Consider the following 24,287-nt stretch of genomic DNA (forward strand, 5'->3'; position numbering starts at 1 on the left):
GTAACGTGAATCCGTTGGTGAAGTCTTCCAGCTCCGGGCCTGACAGTGCTTTCGTTGCTCTCCAGTGAGCTTGTTGCTGGCTAGGTTGCATGGCCGGTTTGTAGTAGCGTGTATCCGTTGGTGAAGTCTTCCAGCTCCGGGCCTGACAGTGCTTTCATTGCACTCCAGTGAGCTTGTTGCTGGCTAGGTTGCATGGCCGGTTTGTAGTAACGTGTATCCATTAGTGAAGTCTTCCAGCTCCGGGCCTGACAGTGCTTTCATTGCTCTCCAGTGAGCTTGTTGCTGGCTAGGTTGCATGGCCGGTTTGTAGTAACGTGTATCCGTTGGTGAAGTCTTCCAGCTCTGGGCCTGACAGTGCTTTCATTGCTCTCCAGTGAGCTTGTTGCTGGCTAGGTTGCATGGCCGGTTTGTAGTAGCGTGTATCCGTTGGTGAAGTCTTCCAGCTCTGGGCCTGACAGTGCTTTCATTGCTCTCCAGTGAGCTTGTTGCTGGCTAGGTTGCATGGCCGGTTTGTAGTAGCGTGTATCCGTTGGTGAAGTCTTCCAGCTCCGGGCCTGACAGTGTTTTCATTGCTCTCCAGTGAGCTTGTTGTTGGCTAGGTTGCGTGGCCGGTTTGTAGTAGCGTGTATCCGTTGGTGAAGTCTTCCAGCTCCGGGCCTGACAGTGCTTTCATTGCTCTCCAGTGATCTTGTTGCTGGCTAGGTTGCATGGCCAGTTTGTAGTAACGCGTATCCGTTGGTGAAGTCTTCCAGCTCCGGGCCTGACGGTGCTTTCATTGCTCTCCAGTGAGCTTGTTGCTGGCTAGGTTGCATGGCCGGTTTGTAGTAGCGTGTATCCGTTGGTGAAGTCTTTCAGCTCCATGCCTGACAGTGCTTTCATTGCTCTCCAGTGAGCTTGTTGCTGGCTAGGTGGCATGGCCTGTTTGTAGTAACGTGTATCCGTTGGTGAAGTCTTCCAGCTCTGGGCCTGACAGTGCTTTCGTTGCTCTCCAGTGAGCTTGTTGCTGGCTAGGTTGCATGGCCGGTTTGTAGTAGCGTGTATCCGTTGGTGAAGTCTTCCAGCTCTGGGCCTGACAGTGCTTTCATTGCTCTCCAGTGAGCTTGTTGCTGGCTAGGTGGCATGGCCTGTTTGTAGTAGCGTGTATCCGTTGGTGAAGTCTTCCAGCTCCGGGCCTGACAGTGCTTTAATTGCTCTCCAGTGAGCTTGTTGCTGGCTAGGTTGCATGGCCTGTTTGTAGTAGCGTGTATCCGTTAGTGAAGTCTTCCAGCTCCGGGCCTGACAGTGCTTTCATTGCTCTCCAGTGAGCTTGTTGCTGGCTAGGTTGCATGGCCTGTTTGTAGTAGCGTGTATCCGTTGGTGAAGTCTTCCAGCTCCGGGCCTGACAGTGCTTTCGTTGCTCTCCAGTGAGCTTGTTGCTGGCTAGGTTGCATGGCCGGTTTGTAGTAACGTGTATCCATTGGTGAAGTCTTCCAGCTCCGGGCCTGACAGTGCTTTCGTTGCTCTCCAGTGAGCTTGTTGCTGGCTAGGTTGCATGGCCGGTTTGTAGTAGCGTGTATCCGTTGGTGAAGTCTTCCAGCTCCGGGCCTGACAGTGCTTTCATTACTCTCCAGTGAGCTTGTTGCTGGCTAGGTTGCATGGCCGGTTTGTAGTAGCGTGTATCCGTTGGTGTAGTCTTCCAGCTCCGGGCCTGACAGTGCTTTCATTGCTCTCCAGTGAATCTGTGGGGCTCGCATGCTGTCCTTCTCCAGACGAATGAAGTCCAACCACAAGTCTGAAAACGACACACACACACACACAAAAGGAAACATAATCTAGGTGTTGTGCCATATCAAATCATGCTTTGCATGTTCTTGGTACATGTACAACAAAAGGACCGTTATACAGAATAATCTTTTGTGTGCTTGTTTATGAAAACATTCTACTCTCATACAGCAGCACACAACTGCCCAAATAATCCAATGCTAGAGTTTATAATTTGCAACTCTTCAAAAAAAAACTGACAAAATTATTGTTGAAACAACCGTACTTGGTATAATGATAGTAATGGCACTAAACTACCTCTAAAATTATTTTTAAAATTTCTATTAGTAGTTAGTTTTTAATTCGGCGAAACTGTGAATGATAGCGTGCAAGCGTTGACATGACGCACACGCGTGCACGTTTGCTCTAATCTGTCGTTTCAGTGCGTGACATCGTGCAGCTGCAATCGGCTCAAGGACAACGTGTCCTGGATGCTGAATTCGCTGAAAACATGACTAAGCAACTTTTGAATTGAATCGAGATCCTAGAACATTTTTCTCTCGGAATATACAGCATTCACTGAGCTAAAAGTTCATCAGGTTAGTTGTTCAGCACCCTTCTTTAGTTTTGAGCACTTTTGTTGCTTCAAATGAAAAAAATGCACAAATGACAATGCCAACTCTACCTTTAAAACAACACAAGTAGGTCTCCGGTCAATCTCTTTTTTTTTCCAAAATGTTCCGCGGTAGCTCCAACAGCGCCCTCTATTGCCGCACCTCCTCAAATTTTTTTTACCAAAGAGCACCAAGGAATGGGAAATTGCACCAAGGCAAATGATCGAGAGCACCAAGGCAAATTATTGAGGACATCAATGTACATGAGGACACCAAATAGCAAAATAGTACCCCACCTTGTCTATACAATCCAAGCTTGAAAAAAAAAAAAAGCCGCGTCCCTGCGTCAATTCCGGAACTTTGGTCTGACCAGAGACCGAATATTTGTTTTTTTTGGCCTAATAAGCAGAATGGCATTGGTTCAAGTTACCAACTGAGTGCATTTGTTAAGTGCTTCTCGCAAGCTCTGGGAAAGCCTGACCACGGTGTTCATACACTTACAGTGATGGGCAAAATTCAATATCAAAATTTACATCACGTTGATGCAAAACTCCCCTAGAAACAGAAAAGTTGTCTTACAAATAAAGCTCAATTTTCAATGGCAAAACACTATTTGTGATGCGATCAAGCTAAATGCGTCGCCTGTCAACCCTAGTCAATTTTTTTTATATACAGCGTGTCCCAAAAAAAAATGTCCCTCTCATAGACCACAGAATAATTACCAAAATCAAGTTTTATACTCAATTAAGTTTACATATTTAGAAAGCCCACTTTATTTTGTAGTTCCTGTGAAAATTTCAAAGGTCTCGCTTCATTAGTTTTGAATACACAGGCTCTTATGTAACAGCAGTGCTTTCCGGCCCATTCCAAGTTTTATTAAAAGAAATGCACGCTACAGACATACCATACCTTATTCCATGCTTCACTTTTAATTCAACAACTGTGTTCTTGTTTTTGTTATTAAGCAACTAAAGTCAAGTTCATTTACTTTTTTTAAATGAAAACTAATCAAAGTTCAGTTCCACTGGTCGTGTTTGCTTTCACAGGGTGTGTTCCACTTATGGTTTGTTCTTCAATGTCCAGCTTGTAAACCTTTATTGTCCCCCTGCATATCCTTCCACCTGCAAACTTGGAATGGGCTGAAAAGTACTGCTGTTACATAATAGACTGTGTATTCAAAACCAATGAAGCGAGACCAATGAAATTTTCACAGAAGTTACAAAATTACATGGGCTTTCTTAATCTGAACACTAAATTGAGTATAATACTTGATTTTGGAATTAATTTAGCAGTCTATCAGAGGGACATTTTTTTTGGGACATGCTGTAGATCTGAAAAGAGCACAATCTCAGCATTACTGCTGTGAAAACAGAAGCCGCATGCTGGCACCACCTGTAGTTAAAAAATATGGAAGTCGGAACACCAAGAGATGTGATGAAGTGATGTGATGAAGTGGCCCTATTTTGGCCTGTATCTCCAAATGAAAGTTCCTGACAAACGACTCATTTAATGTGACCATAACACATTTTTAAACATGTTTCAGATAGGGTATCACTCATGTCTTCTGGAATTACTGTAATATAAGTCAACATACCTGGTCTGGATGAGCCAAATTCTGCCAATGCGTCTTCATAGCAGCGCCGTATCTTAGTCATGTTGGGTTCCAACTGGGCCTGCTCTATGGAGATGTACTGCTTGAAGAAATCCACCGACAGCGGTCTCTCCTTCAACAATCTATTGGCAAAGAAATCCACGACCAAGTGACTAGGATCCACTTACATTATTCTGTTTACTACTAATAATATCGGAGTCTTATATAGCACACGTATCTACCAACAATTAGGTACTCAAGGCGCTGGTAATTATGTCTATGTTTCAAGACAGGTAAATGGAGTTTATGAGCAATATGAGACCCATTATGTAGCACCTTATAAGGGTTTACAAGGTGCTGCGGCGCATATTGTAGCCACTGCCAGAAACACCTGGTCAAACCCCTTCTCTTAGCGATAAGTGTTACTGGGTTCTTTAACGTGCATTACACAACACACGGGACCTACGCCCTTAGGTCCCATCTGAAGGACAAAGCGATAATGGTAAAGTGCCTTGCTCAAGAGCACAAGCACCATGTACCCAATCAGGATTCAAACCCATGTACCACGGCACCCGAGTCGAGCACCGTAACCATTGGACCACAGAACCCCACTACTCCATGCAAAGAATCATTGCCAACAGAAAATTCTACAGACTAAACAGTCCCCACATTTCATGGGTTGTATAAAGGAATTTTGCCTTTTGCGCATGCATGCATCCTATAACTACAGTTCTGCACGTCAGATGTGAAGGGTGTAGTGGACATGTGGTGCGTACTGGGCAATGTGGTGCAGAACGCAGCTGTGTTTTACCGGCGATTTAAAACCACTCACGTGACGGGCTCTGGACCAACAGGAATGGGTAAACTGTCGCAGGTATTTGTGAATAATTGATAAAAGACCAACCTCTTGTAGATCTTTCTGGCTTTGCTGAGATCCTTGTTGATAGCTGCCCATTGTAAGTAGAGTGTCTTCATGGGTGTCGAGACCACGGCTGGCTCCTTGATTGCAGCCTAAACCATCAAGAATCAAATAATGTGTTACAATTCGGGTGATTCACAATGCAGTGCGCCACCAAGAGTTTGCCATGGAGAGTCCATTTTCCCCAGTGCATTGTGGGAGATGGTTGACAAATTCGCAGCGTGGGACATCTGAAATTGTTCATTTTTCCTGTCAGTAGTTTCGTAAGCGTTTGATTCGAGTTCTTGTTTGCCCTTTTTCTTTTCTTTTTATCAATATGGTTTTTTTTTTTTAAGGCGGCAGAATGCTGGGCCCGAATTTATAAAGAATTATCTCAAGTTGTCTACTGACACTCATTCAAATGGGCCATGTTTTGTTGACCGTAAACTTGAAAAATGGACACTCCATGGCAAACCCTTGGTGGCGCACTGCATTGTGAATCGCACGATTTAATGGAGTTCCTTTCTGATCATGACAATGCAAGACTCAAATGGCGATGTCCTTCAGTTTTAGGGACGGGTAAACCAACTGCATTGTCATTAATGCCAAAACCGAGTGAATTTTATAATTCATGAACAGTGTGTTTTTTTTTTAAATCCACACTTTTTTTCAAATTTACTATCTTCATCGTGGACACAAGAAGTAGTTATTAGCCAATAAGCCTCATTCAAGTAATACGCTCTCAATTTGTTCTTGGATTTGCTCGGAACACTGTCATCTTATAGCTGTAGAGTACCTTGAATATCTCCTGTACGTTGTCAGAGTTCATGATAAGGCACCAGTCTAGACCCAATCTCCACAGTGGCAGTGCATGCTGTATAGATCAACCACAATGAGCAATATTGTCAACCATTCTATCAGAGTGTGTGTGTGTGTGTTTGGCATGTATTACATGTAATCATGGTCACTTGCTTAAGTTATATCCGTTTTGATTGGGATTTCGTTGGTGGGGAAACTTGTGTTTTATGGTAAAAGTTGCAGAACCTGATAAAATGAGGGTTGGGTGTATGCTTGAGTGTTCTTCTTCCATTATAAAGGGCGTCTCCAAAAAAACGTAATCCTACTTTAAAGGGTTATTATGGCTAGACTATATGTTTACCAGCAAAAAGCAAGGTATCATCTTAAAGCTGAAGCTGTGCGCTTTTCAATGATACCTTGGGTTACATTCCAGGGTCACGCATCCTGGAGCACCATTGTCTTGAAGTCGTGGTGTAAAAATGCAGTTGGTTCACTTTTGAACCCATGCCATTCTAGCCTTCAGACAGTGTGTAAACCTCAGGTTGTCACGACGGTTCAGCTAACGGCAAACAGAGAATCTTTGTGGTCAAGAAATTGCATGAAACCAGAAGTTTGCAGGCTACACAGGATGTCTTTGGAGAAGCATTCCCAGACTTCTGCTGTTAAGTGTTTTACTCATGATCGTAAATAAAATCCATAAATAAAAAAACACGAATCTGTGTCGATTTTGTTCAGCAGGAAAGTGAACCAACTGCATTTTTACACCACAACTTCAAGACAATGGTGCTCCATGATGCATGATCCTTGAATGTAACCTAAGGTATCATTGAAAAGCACACAGCTTCAGCTTTTAAGATGATACCATGCTTTTTGCTGGTAAACATACAGTCTGGCCATAATAACCCTTTAAAGTAGGATTACCATTTTTTTTTTTAGACACGCGTACTGCGGCTACTTGCCAGTATAAACGTTCCTCAAACTATGACAACGCTCACCTTGGCTTTGACAAAGGAGATTGCACTGTCAAAGAGTTGCGACACCTCAGCCTGCTGATTCTCCCTGCCTGTATGCACGAGAGAAGTGGTATGCAGCATGGATGTGAAAAACGATTGCAAAACAGAGTTGTAATAAGCCATTTGCGATTTAAGTTTGAATAAAATCTGGAACGCTGTCTAAAAGGTATAGTCCATCATTTGTAATTTGTGCATTTTCTTCGTTTGAAGCAACAATAATTACGCCAGTTACTTTTTGGATAGCTGTAAATGATGGACTCTGGCTTAAATCCAATGCTTTGCACGTGTTAACTTTGCATTTTCTCGACCAAAGAGATCGTTACTACATCGCGTGATTCGGGGCAAGCCTTATGCTAGCAACCCCCAGCTCCGGCATGGTCTGGTGTCTTTGAGCCATTCTCACCCATTGTGAACAATGTATTGGTGCTGAGCGTCTCTTACGTAACTATGCAAGAGCTTGCCCCGAATCATGTGATTAGCAACAGTGTCTTTGGTCTAGAGAATTCAAAGTTAAAATGTGCCAAGCATTCTGAGCGAGTCAGTGTACCAGACATTTTTCAAATTTAAATCCCAAAGGGTATAGGTCACTTGCAAATGGCTTATTTTAGTCAAATCAAGTCAAATCACAAAGTCTTACCAAGTCAAATCACAAATAACAAGGGATGAACAAATGGCAATTAAAGGAATGCATTTGTCGCAGTTCAATTGAAAAGCTCTGGACTATTTTGAGGATTGATGACTTGTAATGCACTTGACACTGATTTGGTTTACAACTTTGCCACAAGATGTGCAGTCCACAAAACGTCTGCCTAAAACAGTGGGTCTTTGTCTAAGTTTGTTCACACCCACAGTATACAAATAATGAATGTTTGTGAGTGCAATGGTAAGAATAATTTCATGAGGTGACAGATGAAATGTTCCATTCCACAAGGCGAAGCCGAGTGGAATGGAACATTTCATCTGTCACCGAATGAAATTATTCTTTCTATTGCACGAACGTGAAACATTCATTATTTTTTTTATATAACAACTGAATAAATCCTTGTCATCTGATTGGATGACTTTTAATAGCCATTTATTCAAGTCAAAAATTGTTTACAAGTTTGACAAGTTCAGAGTTATCATATTTAATTTATGCAAACTGTTCAACAGGTTGAGAACTATCATATTCAATTTATCTCAATTTAAAACTTTTCCATAAGTTTAGAACTAAAACAGTTCAATAAGTTCAGAACTTTTATTGCCAATTCAAACACCACAGCGCCACCTTCGGCAACATGTGCAGTGACAGTGCAATGGTACTTCTAATCACAGTGCAATAGTACTTCCATTGCACTGTGCGCTGCGCGCCACGCGCCCGCCGTGCGTTGATACGAAAAATTGAAAAATTCAGATGACGGGGATTTATTCAGGTGTTGTATAATATTATTTGATAATATACAACACCTAAATAAATCCCTGTCATCTGATTGGTGGATTGTTGATCACATGTCGTTGAATTATTCGTGCCAACGCACGGCACACGTGCGTGGCGCGCAGCGCACAGTGCAACGGAAGTTCTATTGCACGGTAAATAGAACTTCCATTGCACGGTGTCACTGCTGCTGCTGGTGGCGCTGTTTTAAATCCAGATAAATTGAATATGATGGTTCTCAACCTGTTGAACAGTTTGCATTAATATAAATATGATGAACTTGTCGAACTTTTAAACAGTTTTTAACCTGAATAAATTTGCCGTTAAAAGTCAACCAATCAGATGACAAGGATTTATCCATGTGTTATATAAAACAAATAATGAATGTTTCATGTTGGTGCAATGGAAAGAATAATTTCATTCGGTGACAGATGAAATGTTCCATTCCACGAGGCGAACATTTCATCTGTCACCTCATGAAATTATTCTTACCATTGCACTCACAAACATTCATTATTTGATACTATGACGTTACATTGTCGCATACTTGTACAGCAATCATCAATACATCAATGTATATTGAGTGCAGGACATTGAGAACATTACCTATTCCAGAGTCTTGCATGGATAATTTCAGGCATGCTTCCCAGACTCTGGCCGAGTGGTGATGGGCAATGATAGCTGATGCTGCTACGTCCTTCGCTTCATCTATTTTACCCACATTTTGAAGGACATTCATCTGGTAATAAAACAAATATCAAAGGTTAATTTGGCCTGCAAGCAAAATAGGTTGAGAGAAGTGGGTCTAAGAAACACTCCCCCCCCCCCAAAAAAAAGAAAAATATGGGAGAGATTTCGATGCACAAGTGCAGTGTTCTTTTAGCTCTAAATTTAATATTTCTTGGCAGTGGCATGAAAAATGTGTAAGTGCGTAGAGGAGGAATATCAGATACTCCCATAGAGCTCTATTAAATTACTAGAGCGCTAACTCGCCATTCTGCGCACGAAGACGCTTTGAAGCCGTCCTGGGCGCAGACATTTTGAATTCATGTGCGTGTTTATAGAACATAATGAAATTAGAAGGATTGAATTTTGAAAGTGGAACACAAGCAAACAACTTAAACGCGTCATTGATGGTTAAAAAAAACGTGACGGCAAAAAGCATCTGCAGCGAATATGCGCCTGCGTTGCGCTGTTTGCGTAGAGCAGAATGAAATGCTCATTTGCTGATCGTGTGTTTCGGTTTGGGGCGTATTGGCTTCGGTAACGCACCGGTATGGAATACAAACGCAGATATGCAAATAGCCGTACAAAAGCCGTACACAATTTCTAGGTCTCCATAGGTTTGTGCACAAACATGGATGCGCCCAGCAGGCATTACTTTGTACTCGAAGTTAGCGCTCTAGTAATTTAATATAGCTCTATGGATACTACATTGTGCGCATAAAGACAGATCAATCAAATGCCATAAACACATTAACACAATTTTATTTTCTTATTAAAGGAAATATACAACATTTGCTTTAGCTGTAATTTTCAGAAATGGATGGATTTGGGGGGTTAGCATTTTATAGCAAATATTGTTAAAACTGACTTGTTTTAAGTTTTGGGTTTCGTAGATGCTGGAAAGTCAAGAAAAACAATCATTTTCTTATAGTCTGGTTTCCTGGCCCCATTTAACTTAAAATGGAGCAATTTATAGACGTCTGGGAATCGTAAGGTTGGGGAAACAGTCTAACTGGCTTGTTCCCGTTTACAGGTGTGTAATCGATTGCCAAAAAATGCGAACTAACTAAATATGATAATTTGGGAGCAGTATTTGAAAAAAAAGCCAATTTTTTCCAACGCTGGTCAGCTGACCAGCATTGACAATCGATAAAAAATACCAATCTTCTTGAAAATGACAGCACACCAGGTGCCGTGATTTTACAGGATGCTTTAGACTATCATTCACAAAAAAGGTTTTTCGTGATAATTTGGTAGTTTTGTTTTTTGATGTTTGCAAATGAAACTTGCCTGCCTTTTTAAAACACAGTAAAGCTGATAACACATTTTTCCAGATATTAGTACCATTCATAGCACATGTTTGGATTATTGGTGAGGAAATCTTTTTTTTTTTCCATTGTTAAATCTGAATCCAGAGTTTTGAAACTGGCAGGGAGAGTTACATATCTTGTTGGCTACTTCGTTAGCACAGCACGAGATGCACAACACAAATCCAGTCAGAAAAAAAGTGAGAAAATACTCATACCCATTTCAAATGGAGGTCTTCTGTCAATGAACATTTTGTATTGGCCAGTGAAAAGACTTGCAAGGCTTTCTCAGCTCGCTGTGAAAACAAAGGAAAGAAATGCATATCTGATCAGGATAATCGTTTCAGTGATGATAATTTGATTAATTTTGTTGCACACAAATAGAGTATGAGCATTGTTGTGAGACTCACAAATTCAGCGCACCCGGATCGACCCATGTAAAAGGCAGACGGCATACCTGCCAACATTGAAAAGTCAGAAAGAGGAACAGGGTGCCTACGCATCACACACGGTGAGCGGCGCAGGCGCGCGAGCACGCTAATGGGTTGGGTCCAGGGGCAATCATACAAAGTACATGTACATGTGCCTAAAATGTTACATGATATCCAGAAGCAGACCCAACAGACACTAATCTTATTTAGTGGATAATTTTCTGAATTTTCCAGCCGGTTTTTGCTGATCAAAATATTTTACAATTTAAGAATAAATGACTGCTGACTTACATGCTTCACACTTCACAGTTAATCACATGTAGATATTCAGTCACAGTAACTCATTTTACATGTACACTGTACAAGCAGTGACAAGTACAATTTTATTTGGAAAAGTTCGTACTTCATTGTACGGTGACATAGGCCTGTTACAATACACATTTGCCATTTCTAAATTTTTCACGATATTCCTCTCGGAATTTTTGACTCCATCGCTGCTTTTTCTCCTTCAGTGTATCATCCTCCTGGTCCATGTTGCAGTTGAGATGCTCATACAAAAACGTTGACAAAAAAAATGCGACTCAGCACGGTCAAAATATCAACGAAAAACCACCGAAGACTATGAAGAAACAACGTGTGTGGAAAACAAACATAGCATCAATACGTCCACCACGCCGTGCCTGGCGCGGCCCGCGCTTAATTCAGTAAGCACGCAAGAGAGGCAGTACACCAGACGGATGACGTAGTGGGTCTCAGTATTGGCTGCGGCTAGGTTGTGGCTGATCGCACAAGCCTGTGCGCGCGTACGGCTGCAGCCGTAGCCTATTCGGACATGGCCTGTTCGATGACGTTTGAGCCTGGTTTACCTCCCTTTCGTCGTACATAAGAGTGAGGCGGATTTTATACCATTATGGTAGCGGCAATAGCGCCCTCAATACGATTTTCGGGCACTATTTATCTCCGAAATCGGAACAGTTCCGCCTAAATCGGAACAGTTGGCGGGTATGAGACGGCTTAGCCATGGGTTTTGTCTGCTGCTGGCTCCTAAAACCTCAACAATAAATCTAAAAAAGTCTGGATTTCATGATTTGTTGGTCATGACCTTTTATCAAAGGAAAACAATTCTAGACCCAAAGCCAACCCAGAAAGCATATAAGACCGAAGTTTCACTTCTCTGTTAACTGTTAATGATACAAATTAATTTCTCTGTTGTCTTTTTGTTACTACAGTGTTCAAAAATTCCTGACTCGAATTAACTCAAGCTAAATATAAAACTCGACTCGACTCGACTACACACTGTGACTCGACTCGACCTTCTTGACCTAATGACTCGACTTGACTCAACTCACTTCACTGGGACCTAGTGGTAAGCAATTCAAGGTAGTACAGGAACGAGGAACCAGGTACCCCACTGAAGTAAAACGAAGTACCCAATACATCCTGGAAGTTGTCTGAGGACTTTATCCGCTCCGTTCACAAGTACCCCCTCACCGGCAAAGGAAGTACAGTTGGGGGTGACCGACCGACGCCATCTTGCCTGACTGCAATTCATTTGCCGCGAAGCTTGACCACTGCGTGTACATAGCACAAATCCCCTGGTGTACGTGCGTCACACACAAGGAACGGTGCGTGTCAACCAGGGAAATGTTCCGCCCATGGGACGTCGTTGTTAGGTAAAAGGGCGCCCTCTTTGTTAGTGCACGGAGCTCATAGGTTTACTAGGTGAAAACTGCACCTTTCAGCGTCAACTGTTGCTTGTTAACATGCACATAACATTAAATCTGTTTTTGTTTTCCCATGAAGTTCTCGGCTGAGTTTTGGTAAGCAATTTTTTGGGGTTTTTGTTTCTACCATAAAGCAGATATTTCTTGCACATTAAAAATGTCTGTGCTTAGCCGCTTTGTGAAACTGACCCTACCTTGTCGCTAACGTCCCCAGCCCCTCCAAGCTGTAGCCTCTCAATGCAGCAGTCAATGTACAGACTCCACATCTTGGTCGTTGGTAGTCTCTCTACAGCCGTTTCGTACACCTCATAAGACTGTATCTCTTCCGCAAGCTGGATTGACTCGGACTCTGCTCAAGATAAAAATTGAGTAAATGTTAAATTGAAACAAAGGTTACTCTACAAACTGAGCTACCCAGGCATATGTTGGTTGTAGAATGTCTTTACGAGGCTACGGAAGTCAAAGGTTCAAATAATGCTCCAGTCAAGTTCTTTGATCAACCTGATATTGATATATTTTTAATAAGGGAATAAATGTTTGATTGGGAGGTATTAATACACTCTGTTTAAGACCGGTTGGAGTCTGGATGCTGATAATTCGGCTCGGGTACTTATCAGCACTCCAGACTCCAACCGGTCTTAAACAAACAGAGTGCTTAATATAGACCAAACACATATTTACTCCCATTCATAAATACTTTTTTGGTAAAAAAAAAATCAAAACTTTTTGGTCCACAAGAGTAAAAAAAAGTCAAAAATATAAATGTCCAACGATTTCGTTCAACAAAACACTCCTCTAGCTATACAATGGTAAGGCCCTCCAATAAACAGCTCCTTATATGGAGATTGGCGCACACATCGTGCGTACTGCGTCATAATGCAGATGTATCGGTGTCGGGGGAATTGAGGACTATGAAAATACTGACTCACTGGTAGTATTGGGCATGTCTACTTGAGGATTGTGAACATTCAACCAATATAACGGTGCTGGCAGCGGATTTCTTAAGAGTCCAAATTTCATGTGACACTGGAAAAGTGTTTAGGACCAGCAAGCCGGTCTTTATCAACCGTTTAAGACCGGCCACGCAACGGGCTCTGGACCAATAGGAACATTTAAACTGTCTTAGGTATTTATGAATGATGATTTTCTTTTTTGTACAAGCTGAATATCATAGAAGTACTTCAAAATCGAAGTGATCTTTCCAAACCATTAAATTATTCATTACATATTTGAAAATGAAAAAGACTCGCCGTTACCATTGCTGTCAGCTGTAAGATGTCTTCTAGCGACAGCATCCCACATGAGTTCATTCTTCGGGTGAGCTTCCATCAAGCTGTGTGTTACAAGGCAAATATAAGAAAGGATTACGAACTCATCATCTCAAAAAAGAACCTTGAGTAGCAACCAACGTTTCAATATACAGCAAATGTATCAGAGTGGGGATTCTAATCCTAATCTTCCAACTTGGCACTTACTCTTGATATATCTCTTGTACCAGATCTGCAGTAAAATCAAACTTCTTGCAGACAGGGACAAAAGCCAGGTGAAGATCTATGTCACCTGAGAAAAGAAGACAAATAATTTCACATAATATTTTCAATATTACAGGCATCTCGGAAAGTGATGATGTATTACAGCGTGCCTTTGATGAGAGTTGATTTAACGTTTGCCTTCATGCACCCCTAAATTGCGCCCTCTGTCGTTCATGCACAGAGCATTTCAATACTGTTTTCACACATTACGGTTGCACCTCAATGTAAAAATCCCCATACTTCAAAATTCTTTTCAAACTACTCAGAACTCTCACAGGTGTTCAGGCTGCACAGAAAAATGAAGATCAACATGTCATCTTTCATTTTCTTTTCAATTTTTGGCGGATTGACCGATGACATTTCCGAGAAATTCTCACCCAAAGAAGACCACCCCTAAAACAACTGATGTTTCTAGTTTTGGAAAAGTAGCCATTTTGAAGAAAGGATGGGTCCCTCCACAACATGGGTCCAACTGCATCCAAAATGCTCAGAGTTGAAAGCCCCGAGTCCAGGCCAGAGATACAGTGCTATATGTCTTCAATTCCCCTATTCCATGGCTCTCAGAACTCTCTAATATAGAATAATTTGAGTGTATAACTTTTATTCATGAGCTCGGCGGATGGATTTTTGGCCTATTTACTGGTAAACCCAACTTCGTCCCCAGTGCTTACTTTATTTCCAACCTCGTTTCCAATAGTAAGCCCTGGATAGGAAACTTTCTTCCTGTACCCTGATTCATTATCGCAATTGGCTAAAAATGGAATTATATATTATGGTACTTGGTATTGTTATTTCCAACTTGCATTACATGTTTTCACGACCATTATAAATTATAACGTCCACGCCTTCTCAAAAATACTCCTTTCCTTTCCAATTTGCTCATATTAATATGAAATGTGATTTGGCGGGATAAGATTGTAACATTTTAACTTTGAAAACAATCGTGTTTTCATAACCCATGGTGCGACGAATTGATCTTACCCCAGACACCGCATACAAAAACAAACGCTTTTAAAACGCACATGCAAGCACCAGACTATTCCTCATTTGCATAACTGTTCAAAAGTTTTGCACATGCAAATGATCCAATACCAGGGTGAGAGAGCAGGTAGTGGTGGGCACGTACTGCTCGACACCCTGGGGACGAGGTTGGGGGTATACCCTTACCTGGCATGTCTTGGACGGCCATCTTGTAGACAACCCTGGCCACCTTGCCTTGTAGTATAGCGTCCTGCATGCCTTCCTCTGTGGTCTCCATGTTGCTCTGCTGTAGCAAGGCCCATCGCTTCCTTTGCTGTTAACACGACAGAAAAGTCTAATTAAAGACTTTGAAGTTTTGCACAGTGGAGAGCCAAGGAATATTTTAAGTATCCCCATGTATGTATTATCTCTTTTGGGAACTTAGTTAGGAGCTCATTCATCATGCCTATTCACTGCAAAGCACGAACATAACAAATCCAACATTTTCTTTCTTTTAAAGGGAAAATACAACATTTGCAAACATCAAAAAATAAAACTACCAAATCATTTTGAAATACCTTGCTGGACTGTTAGTGAATGACAGTGTAAAGCATTCTGTAAAATCATGGCACCTGGTATACTGTCATTTTCAAGAAAAGTGGTATTTTTGTATCAATTTCCAATCCTGGTCGGTCGATCAGCGTTGGAAAAAACTGGCTTTTTTTCAAATACTGGCCCCAATTGACCATCGCACTTGTTTGCAATCGATTACACACCTATGAACGGGTACAAGCCAGGTAGACTGGTTCCCTGACCTTACAATTCCCCAATGTATGTAAACTGCTGTTTCTTCTTATATGGAGTCAGGGAACCAGACTACAGGAAAATGATTGTTTTTCTTGGTTTTTATAGCATTTTTGAACCCAAAATCTCAAAAAAGTCAGTGTAACTATATTTGCTATATATTTCCAACCCCCCAATTCCACCCATTTCTGAAAATTACAGCAAAAGCAAATGATGTATATTCCCTTTAAGAGCTCAGTGAATAAACCTAAAAATGTATTTTTCTTATCTTATACATCCATCATCTAGTAATGGTCAAGGAGATTACAGACTAGGAGTTTGGATCATTTTTCTGAAACATTAATTAGATATCGTGGGTAATTGACCTATCGCCATTTGTGAGTTAGCCACGCCCCTCAGACAACCCTATGGAATATTTGTACACTAAGTTTTGTTTGTCTCAGATTTTGCGCGCTCCGCGTCCATTTGTATATCATGTAATTGGACAATATTTCACAAGCTGCGTTGACGCGATTCTAAAGTGATTCTACCGCGATAGGTCAATTGGATCCGTCACGGACATTACATTTTTTTTTCCATAATGCTAAAATTGCCCAGATGTAAAGTTTAATACTGCTTGTTCAGCATTTCCCAACAGCCTGGTACAAATCCCACCAAATATTCACTCCTGGCAACTATTCATCGACTGCTCTGTAAGATGAGAATCAGCCACTGACTAAGTGGACATGTGGCTATTTGTAAATGTTAGACATGGGTAGGAATCTTTACTGAGCAAGATTGTACAAGTTTATCTCACAGAAAGTAGTTAGCAAATCACACTGCATTGGTGATGCTAATCTTATGGAGAACCCAAAAATGTGGTATTACCTTATCCGCATGCATCAGCTCCATCCGAAAATACTGTTAGAAAACAAGAAGAGACGAAACTTGTCAAATATAATACACACCCTTCCCTCACCCGCGAGTCTAGTTCGGGCTTTGAGAAACAAAATTTACAAACTAGCTTTGAGGGGACTCAAACCAATAAGCTCCTGTCCACAAGTGCAAGCATTTATTTCCCGTTTCCTTGGCATGAAACGACTGAGAATATTTCTACTCCCCCTGGATGGGATGCTAGTCCATCGCAGGTTACTGCCCGGCTAATGCCGGTACCCATTTATACTCCTGGGTGGAGAGAGGCAAGTGGGGGTGAAGTGTCTTGCCCAAGGACACAACATATGGCCAGCAGCTGGATTTGAACCACTGACCCTCTGATCTTGAGACACGAACCTAACCCCTTGGCCACACTACCTCAGAGGAATTAAAAAGTTACACAAAGTGGTTAAAAAGTTACACAAATGAAGGGTAAAACCCAATATCAAACTTTATATATCCCTTCCCCAAACTTCCATCATAGAGGAAGTGGATTAATTAGAACATACCTCAACTCTGAGTTTGTGGTTCTGTGGATGGAGCCTGATGGCTCGTAGCAATAGACTCCTGGCATTCTCAGCTGACATGATTTCCTCCATCTGGAACTTGGCTGCTATGATCCACAATGCTGCACAACAAAATTGACCAAAGTTGAGTGTGACAATTTTAGACTAACGCTATAAAAAGAGAACAACAATTCTATCATTTATAAATTACGAAAAGCTACACGGGGGGAGGTGGTCGAGCAACTCACACCACACATACACCGTTACTTCTTAGTATAGCGGTGATAGAGGGCATGGAGACAATTAAATTGCTGGAGAAAAGAATGACTGTAGTACGATGTATATATAAAGTTGGAATGATGTCTCACCGGGGTTTTTGGAGTGCACCTTGAGTAGCCTTGCAAACAATTTACTCAACTCGTTCTTCATGTTCTGTCAAGCGAGAGGAATCAAGTTTTGTTCAAGCACACAAACTGGATACAGACTAAAAACACTGTTTTAGAAAATTATGATTCAGAAAATAATAACTGCACTCCCTCTCAAACAATAACTTAGTCCCAAAATAAAGGAAAAACCTTATGATTTATTTCTGCCCGCCAACACAGTTTTTGGGGGAAAATGTTGCAACCTGACACCACTTTTCTCATCATATATATCATCTCAAAGAAGGTCAGTCATTGCAAAAATGTTGAAAACGGGACTGAAACATGTCCAATTTTGTTTGGAAATACTTCGAAAATGTTCTTGACTCTCCATAGACTTTGTACACAACCGCTGATGTGACGTCTGGATACTACGTTCTTTCCCACTTTTCCTTCAAGTCATTCAGTCAGTACGAGATTTGAACGAGTTAGCTAACTCTAGCATGATCATATGGTCGAGTGGTTAGATGTCCGCACTAGTAAACAAGAGGTCATGGGTTCAAGTCCCACCCAAGCAAATTCATGCATTTCTTTCCGAAGGCCTTCAGACAGCACCATGAATTGTACGCTTAAAACCCTAACCCTGCTGAATCCAACAGGATCCAACTATGTCACATACCCGATGGAGCCTGTTGGATTGAGCAGTTAACCCCTTGTGTACATTCCTCATGCAAAATGTTAGATTCAGCAGGCAACTGAACCGCATTATAAGGTCCCCCCCCCCCCCAAAAAAAAGTCTGTCTCTGGTCAGCGCTTGCGTCGATTTTAATCATGCGCGTCAATTTTTTTTTTAAACGTTCCGCGGTAGCTCCAACAGCGCCCTCTATTGCCGCACCTCCTCAAATTTTTGTACCAAAGAGCACCAAGGAATGGGAAATTGCACCAAGGCAAATGATCGAGGGCACCAAGGCAAATGATGGATGACACCAATGTACATGAAGACACCAAAAAAAGCAAAGTAGTAGGCCTATCCCGCCTTGTCTGTACAATTCAAGCTTAAAAAAAAAAAAAAAAAAAAGCCGCGTCGCCACATCAATTCTGTAACTTTGGTCTGACCAGAGACCAAGTATTTTTTTTTTTTTGGGGCCTAACGCCAAGTTGGACTTAGTTGGATTCAGCAGACAACTGAATATAAGGCACAGTGGATTGAGCAGGAAAGTCCGGTTGGCTCTGTTGGATTTAGCAGGGTAGTCCTGAGGAAGTACTAGGGGGTTAGGGTTACAAAAAAATTGCAGTGAAGGGGGAACGCTAACGCCAACATTGTCATCCCCCCCCCCCCCCCCCCCCCCCCCCCCCCCCCCCCCCGATGGATTTCTTGTACAAGCTTTTCTTACCCATTTCTTGCAAAACTGCATGTGCGAGAACCACAGCTTCTGATCATCACAGAACATGGTGCAGGCTCTCTGTTCAAAGTAACAAAGTGATACATCAATCAGTCCAATCAATCGTGTATTTCAAAGAGTTAACAAATCTCCGTCAACCATTGAACAATTCATTTTTCTAATTACCATTCTCCATTTATATCTTAAAGGGAATGTACATCCTTGGCTTTTACTGTAATTTTCAGAAATGAACTATTTGAGGGGTTAGTATAATAGATCAAATATTGTTACACCGACATGTTTGAAGTTTTGTTCGAAAATGCTGGAAAAGCCAAGAAAAACAAAAATGTTCAAGAAGTCTGGTTCCTTGACTCCACTAAACATAAAATGGATCAATTTATAGATGCCTGAAAATTGTAAGGTAAGGGAACCAGTCTAGCTGACCTGCACCCGTTCATGAACATGTAACCAATAGTAAACAAAATTTGAACTGAAAAAAAGGGTAAAGTTGCAGCAGTAGTTGAAAAATAGTTAGGTTTTTCCAACGGTGGTCGGCTGACCACCGTTGGAAATGGATACAAAAATACCATTTTCTTGAAAATGACTTCACACCAGGTGCCATAATTTTACAGGATGCTCTAGACTGTCATTTACCAACATCCTAGTAAGGTATTTTTAAAAACTTGGTAGTTTTTATTTTTCAATGTTTGCAAATGTTTTATACTCCCTTTAATCAGTGATGTCAATTCCAATTTTTTTCTTTCAACGTTTTGTGTAAATAACACTTTACCCTGAACAGTTTCTGGATTCGTTTGATGATTGCATACTCAATCTCATCCTTCTTAAAGAAGTACCCAATTCGCTGGGGGGAAACAAAAGAAAACAAAGATGAAAATTCACAGGAATTATTAACTTTAACTTCCTAGGCCTTTCTGCTTGTAGCCTGAATCCTGCAAAATCCTCCTATTGGCCTCATGGAAAAATAGCATGTATATAGCCTCAATCCTGCAAATTCCTCCATTATTTCTTGAATATGGTCCATGGAGGGGTGACCACTGCCTGAATCCTGCAAAATCCTGGGGCAGTGACTGTCAATATGTTGAGGCTTGGCCAGTGACATCCTGGAGCAGTACGGAGGATTTCAAGCATAATCCAGGCCTATATTTATGCATGGCTGAGCAAAAACAACACAAGGTCCGGCCCAAGACCTTGACAAAGAGCATCCTACAAAATCAGTAACACACTTTTGCCATGTAACCTCAATCTTCCAAATTCCTCCACTTTGGCAAAGAGGATTTTGAAGGATTCAAGGCGGTTAGGGTTAAGGAACAAGCAAAGATCCAATGCAGGATTACACACATCAAATTGCTTATTATAAAATCAAATTCATTATGACTTTGTTTACACACTTACCTCTCTTCTCTTCCTGATTAAAGACAGGAGGTTGATCTCATACTGTGGGATTAATAAGACGTTTAGAAAATAAAACATCATTATGAGCAGTTGATATCACATTAATCAAAGCTAAATTATAAAATGGCTTAAAATTATGTGTGTGTTCATAATGTGCCTATCGAATGTCCCCCCCCCCCCCCCCCCAGGTCTGATGTCGGGATTTGGTCATGTTTTTCATGCCCCAGGGTGGGGATTTCGGTCACTCAAATTACATTGTTAACACTGGCGTACTAATGGAAAGGCAATCACTAGTGCGCCCCACGTATGTAAGTCGGGGCATGGTCCTATATTATTAGGGTGGCTGGGAAACAGCCTGGTAAATATCAGAGACGCCATGCTTTTTCAAAACTGTCGGAACTCTTTGCCGAATTCACATGATTTTTTGGATAACTAGACCTCTGAAGGTACCGAATTTAACAATTTTGTGCTATTTAGCAGTCGTACTATAGCTGGGTTGATTTTCTGCTGACAAAATAATTTCGATCTTTAATTGATTTTCGGCTCCCCTAGCAACGGGACCATCCGCACACAGGCTGTATGTGGCACTGTGGCTCAATATACGGAGGTAGTCCAGTATTTCAGTCACATTTATGGGACTAAAGTCTGACATGCGTACATTATGGTTGGCTAAAGAGTAAAGTTAGCCCATTAGCCTGACTTTGTCTCAATTTTCTGTACTCAATTATAAGTGTCTCAGACTCTCAGTCTGCAACTTGACTAAATCACCAGGCGTATATTTGACTAGTATAACCTAAGGAATCCGTATTTAAGCACAACTTGACAAACCTGTATATAGCGCAGGAAATCTTGTTTATCCTTCTTGAGTCGGACAAGGCGGTACTCAAAACTGGTTCTCTTCTTTACAATTGTTCTTTGAAAAGTGGGAAAAGCAAATTTTAGTTAAATATCAAATTTTAAATATCATCATTAACAAAATTGTGTTAGAGAATGCATATTTAATATTCATTTGTTTTAGCCCGACTGCGTCTGGCCGTACAGTACTATCGCAAGCTCTGTAGTACGGCCAGACGCCCGATGATTCCACAGAGACTGAATTTTGTTGGCCGCCGATGTAGCGATTTTGCTACATCTTTCGATCGCGATTATCTTTTCATCCAGGACCCAAATTTCCAAAGTTAAGGTTCGTAGTCGTAGAACAACTCATACCTTTTCGAAAAAAACGTTGTTTGGTCTCAATATTTTCATCCATCTGGCCACAAGACGAATTTCAGTCATCAGATTCCACAAATATCGTCCCCCATGCGATCCCCCATGCGATTTCAAAATGGCGGCCGCGCTGTAATGTATGCAATATGCAGGCGCACCCGCGCAAACTCATGAATATGCATAAACATTCTGTGACGTATGACCTCGTGTTTTTGGACGTACGGCCACTGATCTCTATTTAAAGACTGGATAGCGGATATGCATACAACATTCACACAGTAGACTTTGCATATTGACCAATTCGCCCCCGGTCTCACGAAGATGGCCGCGTATAATACGAACGTTCTACGCGTAAATACGCGCGCGTTGTATCAACAGTTGACGCGCATTTTGGTCACGTACACAGAGTATGATGTTCTAAAAGGAACACATTTCCGTAGTGATTATAATTTCAAAAACGCCGAAAAAGTGATTTGCGGCATTATAAAAGTAACCACTACGTTAGAAAAATTGTAGTAAACCTTGGTCAGTTGGTCAGTGGTGGTGGCCAAAATATAAGTCAAGTGAGCCGCGACGTTACAAAAGAAATCAAGCTGTCTATAAAGACGGCAACTTGTCCTTCTAAGATCACCAGCCGGTCTCACCAATATGGCGTCAAATTCGTACATTGTGCGGCTCTTTATTAGCTATCCAGTCTTTATATAGAGATCAGTGCGTACGGCCCTGCCGCACGCACGTCCAAAAACACGAGGTCATACGTCACAGAATGATTATGCATATTCATGAGTTTGCGCGGGCGCGCCTGCATATTGCATACATTACAGCGCGGCCGCCATTTTGAAATCGCATGGGGGATCGCATGGGGGACGATATTTGTGGAATCTGATGACTGAAATTCGTCTTGTGGCCAGATGGATGAAAATATTGAGACCAAACAACGTTTTTTCGAAAAGGTATGAGTTGTTCTACGACTACGAACCTTAACTTTGGAAATTTGGGTCCTGGATGAAAAGATAATCGCGATCGAAAGATGTAGCAAAATCGCTACATCGGCGGCCAACAAAATTCAGTCTCTGTGGAAGCATCGGGCGTCTGGCCGTACTACAGAGCTTGCGATAGTACTGTACGGCCAGACGCAGTCGGGCTACATTTGTTTCTGCAAATTTTACTTTAGTTACGATTAGGCCTATCTGCTGTCTGCCAGATGTCTGCCAAATTGTCAAGACTGCCAAAACTAACAAATTAAATTTTAAAAATCGAGAAATACTGATGTCACATACATGTACATTTGTACACTACTTAACGCTTGTTGTGAATCAAATATCTAGGAGACTAGGGCCTATACTCTGACTAGGCTTTTCTGTGTTTTTATTCCTCCATGATTATCTCCGCCCCCCCCCCCCCACCCGCCCGCGGATAGGTGGCGCTATTTCGTCACCGTGTCCTTGGCACTTGCGCTGCAATTTTGCAAGTGCAAGTATCCATCTACTTACTTTATTTCTGCTTTCGTGAACAAGCCAACACGTTCCAATTGTTCTAGCTCCAACAGAGTTTCCTCTAGGTTCTGATGAACAAATTCTGCCATATTTAGATTGTTTAACAAGCGTCTGTGACCCGATCGTGCATTGCCTCAATGCATCATCTACGCGGGCAAAACACGTGCGCTACCAAACTAAACTTAGCCGCGTTATAGGCCCAAAACCTAGCCGCGTTCTTAGCCGCGTTCTTAGCCGCGTTCTCAACCGCGGTATCAAAATCTCAAACACATATAGTAAAAGGTGGTTGCTTCTCTGTTTGTAATGAAAGGATTTCTTGGACTTTCCCAACGAAATGTTAAAGTTATACAATAAATGTACTATTTTTTATGCTTTCATCTAACCGAACCTTCTATTGGGCACGTCATATTTTGGAGGGGGCCAATTCGGTCCACTAATTAGCTGTTAATTAAGGCCCTATCGAGGAGTCTCCATTTTCCACTCTAAAAGTGCACAAAAGGGAATGCTGCTGACCTATAACACCTCTTTAAAACAAAATGTACCCCACATAGTTTTATAAATTTGAATTTTTATTGCATAATCCATTTCATCCATCTACTGGGAAGATCAAATTTTGGAGGGGGCCAATTCGGTCCACTAATTAGCTGTCAATTAAGGCCCTAATGAGGAGTCTCCATTTTCCACTCTAAAACTGCACAAAAGGGAATGCTGCTGACCTATTACCCCTTTAAAACAAAATGTACCCCACATAGTTTTATAAATTTGAATTTTTATTGCATAATCCATTTCATCCATCTAATGGGAAGACCAAATTTTGGAGGGGGCCAATTCGGTCCACTAATTAGCTGTTAATTAAGGCCCTATCGAGGAGTCTCCATTTTCCACTCTAAAAGTGCACAAAAGGGAATGCTGCTGACCTATAACACCCCTTTAAAACAAAATGTACCCGACATAGTTTTATAAATTTGAATTTTTATTGCATAATCCATTTGATCCATCTAATGGGAAGATCAAATTTTGGAGGGGGCCAATTCGGTCCACTAATTAGCTGTCAATTAAGGCCCTAATGAGGAGTCTCCATTTTCCACTCTAAAACTGCACAAAAGGGAATGCTGCTGACCTATAACACCCCTTTAAAACAAAATGTACCCCACATAGTTTTATAAATTTGAATTTTTATTGCATAATCCATTTCATCCATCTAATGGGAAGATCAAATTTTGGAGGGGGCCAATTCGGTCCACTAATTAGCTGTCAATTAAGGCCCTATCGAGGAGTCTCCATTTTCCACTCTAAAAATGCACAAAAGGGAATGCTGCTGACCTATAACACTCCTTTAAAACAAAATGTACCCCACATAGTTTTATAAATTTGAATTTTTATTGCATAATCCATTTGATCCATCTACTGGGAAGATCAAATTTTGGAGGGGGCCAATTCGGTCCACTAATTAGC

The 24,287-nt window shown here is 41.5% G+C and overlaps 1 protein-coding gene across 1 annotated transcript; it reads right to left on the minus strand.

Moving 5' to 3' along the window:
* Positions 1-22,996, minus strand: LOC119734398 (U3 small nucleolar RNA-associated protein 6 homolog). Its single transcript, XM_038207897.1, has 19 exons — positions 22,830-22,996; positions 20,956-21,040; positions 20,128-20,169; positions 19,505-19,576; positions 18,727-18,795; positions 17,339-17,402; positions 16,974-17,092; positions 16,420-16,452; positions 14,956-15,082; positions 13,732-13,816; positions 13,513-13,589; positions 12,451-12,605; positions 10,320-10,397; positions 8,675-8,807; positions 6,637-6,704; positions 5,640-5,717; positions 4,850-4,956; positions 3,949-4,088; positions 1-1,771 (listed from the first exon to the last, which is right to left on the minus strand). Exons 1-19 carry the CDS (start codon positions 22,919-22,921, stop codon positions 1,626-1,628), a joined length of 1,770 nt encoding a protein of 589 aa, XP_038063825.1. The 5' UTR covers positions 22,922-22,996; the 3' UTR covers positions 1-1,625.
* Positions 22,997-24,287: the final 1,291 nt, after the last annotated feature.

Source organism: Patiria miniata, unplaced genomic scaffold, assembly GCF_015706575.1.
Source record: "Patiria miniata isolate m_02_andy unplaced genomic scaffold, ASM1570657v1 HiC_scaffold_27, whole genome shotgun sequence".
NCBI lineage: Eukaryota > Metazoa > Echinodermata > Asteroidea > Valvatida > Asterinidae > Patiria > Patiria miniata.